At 47.9% G+C, this 6,723-nt stretch overlaps 1 protein-coding gene across 7 annotated transcripts in view; it reads left to right on the top strand.

The window, feature by feature from the left end:
• Window positions 1-6,276, top strand: part of mfn1a (mitofusin 1a) — a 7,946-nt gene extending 1,670 nt beyond the window's left edge. The window contains exons 3-17 of one of the 7 annotated variants that reach the window (XM_068340549.1): window positions 6-141; window positions 1,186-1,348; window positions 1,433-1,557; window positions 2,197-2,305; window positions 2,414-2,521; window positions 2,593-2,746; window positions 2,832-2,899; window positions 2,980-3,101; window positions 3,173-3,299; window positions 3,403-3,507; window positions 4,332-4,434; window positions 4,503-4,897; window positions 4,975-5,171; window positions 5,689-5,823; window positions 5,905-6,276. In XM_068340549.1, the coding sequence (XP_068196650.1) occupies window positions 6-141; window positions 1,186-1,348; window positions 1,433-1,557; window positions 2,197-2,305; window positions 2,414-2,521; window positions 2,593-2,746; window positions 2,832-2,899; window positions 2,980-3,101; window positions 3,173-3,299; window positions 3,403-3,507; window positions 4,332-4,434; window positions 4,503-4,897; window positions 4,975-5,171; window positions 5,689-5,823; window positions 5,905-5,971 (2,114 nt within the window). In that variant the 3' untranslated portion in view covers window positions 5,972-6,276. Of the gene's footprint in view, window positions 142-1,185; window positions 1,558-2,196; window positions 2,306-2,413; window positions 2,522-2,592; window positions 2,756-2,831; window positions 2,900-2,979; window positions 3,102-3,172; window positions 3,300-3,402; window positions 3,508-4,331; window positions 4,435-4,502; window positions 4,898-4,974; window positions 5,172-5,688; window positions 5,824-5,904 lie in introns of all 7 variants that reach the window. The other 6 variants (XM_068340548.1, XM_068340547.1, XM_068340545.1 and 3 more) reach the window with 6 other exon arrangements.
• The last annotated feature ends 447 nt before the right edge of the window (window positions 6,277-6,723 follow it).

Raw genomic sequence — 6,723 nt, 5'->3', positions numbered from 1 at the left:
GTCAGAGGCGTGGCGGAGTGACGACCTGGCCCAGGTGGCGCTGGAGGAGCAGCGTCTGGAGATGCAGAGCTGTGCCACCAAACTGTCGGCCATCAGAGACGTGGTCCTCAGGAGACACATGAAGGTGGCATTCTTCGGGAGGTAGGGAGCTCGTCTGGGGCTTTTATGTGTCGTACACTTACCGACGGGTGTACGAAATCAAAATCTTGAACCACAGGTTGTTGTTTTTTTTGGCGATTCATTAAAACCTGCAGAAAATCAAACTGAAACCAACTGGAACGTAGGAAAACCTCGTCGTACGTCATTAGCTAGTTCCAGGAGAATAAATCTGTACTGAACTTTATTAATGAATGTATTTCAATTATATTTTTTCAATATGAATATGTCTTAATTTGGTTCATAAGAATCTCGCTGAAAAACAATTAAATTTTAGTTTTTTTGTATAGTACAGAAAAATATCTCCGTCTCGTCTTCAGCTAGCTTTTCCTCATCGTGGGTCACGGGGGTTGCTACGGACTAATAATACGACAATATATGTTTTATTCTGATTTATTGCAGAGTAACATGATATTATGTGATTTTAACGGTTTATTAATGACAAATGATGTAAACTTCATTTTTATTTTCCATGTATTTTTTTTTTTAAAAACAAAGGTATATTAAAAAGTACGGAACTCAAAAATGACATAAGTCGAGATCCACCTGTATTAATAGCATTTAGCAGCTGATTGCAGTCTGTTGTGTATCTTTTAATTGTTTAAATCAACCATCAGTTGGAAACCTAAACATCTACATGTAAAACCTAAAGAAACCAGAAGAAACGGATCAACGCAGGAGAGGTCACATCCTTTGTCTTTTTTTTTTTTTTCTGATTCCGCGGCGTCGGTCGAAACGCTGAGTCGGCGTTTGAAGCTCAGCCCAGATTAAACTTATCAGGGATCCGCAAACGGCCGCCGCTTCCTGTTTGGCGTGAACGAGCCCAACCGACCAAACCATGATGATGAAATGTTGTCCGCGCGATAAAAGAGCGCTTTCTGCAGAAACCGATGATGTAACAACCGCGGGATGATGTAATCGTTCTCCAACCCCCAGAAACCTGGTTCTGTCCAGATTAGACGCGCTAATCTGGATAGATTGGAGTATCTGGATCCAGGTGATCTTCATCCCCACCTGTGTGTCCTCCAGGACCAGTAACGGGAAGAGCACGGTGATCAACGCCATGCTGCGGGACCGGGTGCTGCCCAGCGGCATCGGACACACCACCAACTGCTTCCTGCGGGTGGAGGGAACCGACGGCGACGAGGCCTTCCTCACCACCGAGGCGTCCGGCGACCGCAGGAGCGTCAGCGTACGCCCCGCCCACAGGTTTCAGAGGAGGTGTAGGCGTTTGGATGAATGGGACGCTCATCTTCCTCCTCCTCCTCCTCCCCAGACGGTCAACCAGCTGGCCCACGCCCTCCACATGGACCCCACGCTGGACGCCGGCAGCCTGGTGAAGGTCTTCTGGCCCAAAAGTCGCTGCGCTCTGCTGAGAGACGACCTGGTGCTCATGGACAGGTGGGATGCGACCTTCATCGGTATCATCTTCACTATTTCTGACTTGTGATGCTGGTCATGTGACCGGTGGGTGGTGTGTTATTGGCTGCTGCTGGGCTCAGCTGATGGGACGCAGACCAGCCTCTGGACTGGATCGACGGGTCGGTGAGATTTAGTCCAGCTGGTTTGACGGACGACGTGTTTGATCGTCTGAACTTACTGGGAATTTATGTCCAGAAGGAAAAGTTGATCACATGACCTTCACGTGTCTGACCTCTGACCTGAAAACACATGACCTCACACATTTAAACCTCTGACCTTCAAACCTCCGACTTTCAAATATCTGAAGTCTGACCTTCAAAACTGACCTTAAAATCTGAGACTTTAAATCTCTGACCTCTAACCTTTAAACTATCTGACCTTTAAACACCTGAAACTTAAATACTTGGACTTGACCTCTGACCTTAAAAGGTCTGGCCTTCAAACCTCTAATCTTTGAACCTTTGACCTTTGAACATCTGACATCTGACTGTTAAAAGCTCTGACCTTCAAACCTCTGACCTCTAAACGTCTGATCTCTGACCTTTAAAACTCTGACTTCTGAGCCTCAAACCTACCACCTTTGAATTCTGACCCTTGAACCTCTGACCTCTGACCCAGCCCTGGCACTGACGTCACCCAGGAGTTGGACAGCTGGATCGATAAGTTCTGTCTGGACGCCGATGTCTTTGTTCTGGTGGGAAACGCAGAATCGACGCTCATGAACACGGTGAGCGATCCGAAACGGGAACAGCTGATCAGGATCGTATTGATCGTTACGGATAACCGATCAGAACGACGGCGCGTGTGTTCATCCTTCATGACTTCCTGTCTCCAGGAGAAACTTTTCTTCCACAAGGTCAGCGAGCGGATCTCCAAACCCAACATCTTCGTCCTCCACAACAGATGGGACGCCTCAGTGAGCGAACCGGAGTACATCGAGGAGGTGTGTGAGTGTGTGTGGTGTGTGTGTGTGTGTGCGTACACACCTCATGCTTCCTGGTTTCCTCCCCCCAGGTGAGGAGGCAGCACCTGGAGCGCTGCGTGAGCTTCCTGGCTGAAGAGCTGAAGGTGGTCGGTCTGGAGGAGGCGGCCGGGAGGATCTTCTTCGTCTCGGCCAGAGAGGTTCTGAGCTCCAGGATGCAGCGGGCACAGGGCATGCCAGAGACAGGTGAGCCAGGTGAGGAGGAGGAGGAGGAGCCTCATCGAACCACGAACATGAGATACCTCGGAAGGCTGAAGATCTTTCCCTACAGGTGGCGCTCTGGCCGAAGGTTTCCACGAGAGACTCAGAGAGTTCCAGATGTTCGAGAGGACGTTTGAGGTGCACAAATGGCTTCATTGTTAGATTATATTTCAGTATGGGGTGAAGTTATGTGACCTTTGATGACCTTCGACCCGTAGGAGTTCATCTCTCAGTCGGCGGTGAAGACAAAGTTCGAGCAGCACACTGTGAGAGCCTGGCAGATCGCCGAGGCCATCAAAGCCGTGATGGACGCCATCAACATCGCCTCCGCCGACAAGAAGTCAGGAAAACTCAAGACACACGTTTTTCCAGAGCCTTGAAAAAGTTCATGACTTTGACCTTTGACCTCAGGATCTTCTGCCTGGAGGAGCGAGAGGATCAGAGGGACCGGCTGGACTTCGTCCGAGGACAGATTAACCGTCTGAGCAACAACGTCAAAGAGAGGATCAGGAGCTTGACTGATGATACTGCTGCCAAGGTGAAAAAAGACTCCGGCTAGGGGGGTGAACACACATCAGTTTTGATTTCGTCCACCAGGGGGTGCTGCAAAAAGTGACCAACATTTGGTTTTTGGTCTTCAGGTTGCCACGGCTTTATTGGATCAGATCCGGTCTCTTCCTGTCCTGGTGAACGAGTTCGGAGCTGATTTCAGTCCGACACAGGAAACTCTGGAGTGCTACAAAACGGTGAAAAGCCAGTATCGCAATCAGACTGTACTGCTCTGATTGGTCGAGCCTGAGCAGAGAGCCTGCAGACAAAACCCAGGGCTGCAAAGACAGTTAATATGCATCGATCAGAATCTATTGTCATTCCTCCATTGGCTTTTTTCCCCAAAGAATTAGCATGAAATCAACTGTCAGAGCTGGTGCTAGCATTTCTTACCTTAACGAAGACTGGTCAGCATTCGCGAGACTTTACTGGGTTAAATGGACATTCTGACATCCAGCCTGGTTTCTGTGAGGACCCAGTTTATGTCTGGGTGGGTTTTCAGTTGGTTTTAGGTGACTTTGCTTTGGGGTTTGTTTAGGGTTGTTTTGGGGTTGGATTTGGGTTGGATTTATTTTGGTTTTGAGTTAGTTCTGGGTTGTTTTCTGGTTGGTTTGGGTTGGTTTTATTTGTCTTGGGTTGGTTTGGGTTGTTTTCTGGTTCTACGACTGGTTGGTTGGGTTGTCTGGTTGGTTTTGGGGGTTTTTTAGGTTCGTTTGGTTTCGAGTGGTTTTGGGTTGTGTTTGTGTTGTTTCCTGGTTGGTTTCTGTTTGGTTTGTGGTTGGTTTGGGTTGGTTTTTGGACGGTTTTGGTTATTTTGGGTTGGTTTCTTCTTGTTTTGGGTTGGTTTTAGGGTATTTGTATTGGATTTGAGTTGGCTTTGGGTTGGTTTGGGTTGTTTTCTGGTTGTTTTGAGTTATTTTGTGTTGGGTTTAGGCTGAGTTTGGGTTGTATTGGTGTTGGTTTTGGGTTGGTTTCTGGTTGGTTTTGTTTTGAGTTGGTTTTTGTCGTCTTCTGTCTTCAGAAGCTGCTGCAGCATGTGGAGGAGAGGATCGTCAGCGGTTTGGCTCACCGCTGCTCCGTCGCCGTCCTCAGAGACATCAGAGATGCTCAGAAACACATGATCGGTACGCCATCCTGACTTCCTTCCAGCGTTACATCACGTGTGTGGCGTGACGCAATGTCTCCTCCTCAGATAGCGTCCGTCCTCTGCTGTCTCAGTCTGTCCAGGACCAGCTCTCGTCTCCTTCCGCCTCCTTTGAGTTGACCTACGACCTCGGCCTTGCCGCCCTGTGTGCAGACTTCCGTGAAAACATCCAGTTTCAGTTTTCTCTGGGTTGGACCGCCCTGGTCACCCGTTTCATCGGGGTGGCGAACGCCAAGCGAGCGCTGAGCAGCCCCGACCCGCACCTGCAGGTGTTTTTTATCAGGCCAATGCTCAATGGTTGTGAGTCGTTGTCTCTGAAGCCTTCTCCCGATTCCCTGCAGGACAACTCCACCTTTAAGGATGAGATGTTGGTGTCCATAGCGACAGGTTTGATCTCCGTCACATCCCGAGCATCCATGACAGTCCTGGTGATCGGAGGAGTGGTGCGACCTGTTTTTTTGTGTTTTAAGGTGGCGTTCTGCTCCGTGAACGTTGCTCAGGTGTGTTTTGCGTCCTTCAGGTGTGTCGCTCGGTGGGCTGGCGCGTCATCGCCGTCTCTCTCTCTCTGTATGGCCTCCTCTACCTGTACGAGAAACTCACCTGGACCAACGCCAGCAGAGAGCGCGTCCTGAAGCAGCAGTTCGTGGAGCACGCCGCCCGCCGCCTGAGGGCCGTCGTCCCCGTCAGCAGCTCCGCCTGCGGCCAGCAGGTGTACAAGTAAGACCGCGCCCCCTCCGACTCGGGCATGATCCGCGGAAGATGATGAAAGTATTCATCGCAAGGTGAAATAAACCTCTATCTGTTGATCCTCCGTTGAGCTAAACAGCAAAGAATCGTCTGCATAAAAAGAGTGAAAATGGCTGACATACAGGTAAACCTCGATTAACGGTTTATTAGTGTATTTGTGATTACAATATTTGTGGCGGGAAGACGTCAAGTGAAGGAAAACGACATAAACTCAGTTTTTATTTTTCCGTGTATTTTTAAAAAAAATTTATTTGTAATCCAGAACAACGAAACTCAAAATGACGTAAGCCGAGGTATGCCTGTATTACCGAAGTAGCATTTATCAGCTGCTAGCCACTAGCAGCTAACTGGAAGAAGAAGAATGTCTACAGGTGAGGTAGACAGACCAACATCCTGGTCCTCCTGACCCTCGCAGGTCAATCGCCAGGTAACCTGGATGCTAACTTTGGTTAGCGGTTTGAACTCACCTGTGGCGTTTGTTTTGGAGGGAACTGTCGTCCACCTTCAACCGTCTGACTCAGAGGGTCGACCTGAGCGAAGCCGAGCTGGAGGGAAACATCCGACAGCTGAGCTTCAGGATCCAGAGACTGGAGAACATCCAGAGGAGGTCCAAGGCATTCAGGTCAGACCGTCAATCAAACCTATTGATCGTCAGGCGGGATAATAAACCGTGTTTTATCAGCGGTTGTGTTTGTGTTTGCAGGAATCGAGCCACAGAGTTGGAGACTCAGCTGGAGACCTTCTCGCTTCGGTACCTGCAGGGAAACTGAGCAACTTTCAATGAGCGGCGCCACCTGCTGGTCGACTCCGTCACTGCAGGTCATGTGTTGGATGTTAAAACCAATTTTAGCATCGGTCTAATGTCTCTAAATTTATTAAATATTTCTGAAAATAAAGATTTAATATCCTGGGATGTGGTCAAAATAAAAATAATTCACATTTTTACACAATGTTCTCATCACTCATAAGTGATTTATCATTTGAAATGGGATTTCAAATGATCACTGATCAGTGGTTACTGTGATGTATGTGGCGTACTGATCATGTGATCACGTCTTTGTAATGTCAATAAAGTTTAACTGTACTGAGCCTTGTGGGTTTTTTTTACCCAGAACAGACAAGTTGATGTATGGGTTCCTCTGCAGGGACAGATCTTCTATCTAGATCACATGTGTCAAACTCAAGGCCCGGGGGCCAAATGTGGCCCGCCACATCATTTTCTGTGGCCCTCGAGTATAAAAAGTCAGCGTCTAAAAATAAATAGGTCAAAAGTGTGCTTTGATCAAAAACTACAGCTCTAATGTTTGTAATTTGAATAAGTAATAAATTCAGTTATTTAACATTGATGAGTTACATTTATTTTAGTTTACCTAAATTGAGTTACATTTAGTTACATTCATAAGTTACGTAAGTTGATCTGGTCTTGAATCAGAAGAACAAACAGAACAGCAGCGCCCCCTGGAGGCCAAACCCATCACTGCCAGTAGGAGATGAATGAATGCTCAGATTTGACTTCAGATAT

Source organism: Antennarius striatus, chromosome 18, assembly GCF_040054535.1.
Source record: "Antennarius striatus isolate MH-2024 chromosome 18, ASM4005453v1, whole genome shotgun sequence".
NCBI classification, from domain to species: domain Eukaryota; kingdom Metazoa; phylum Chordata; class Actinopteri; order Lophiiformes; family Antennariidae; genus Antennarius; species Antennarius striatus.
The sequence above is the reverse complement of the archived record's forward strand: the minus strand, read 5'-3'. Positions and strand labels throughout refer to the sequence as shown.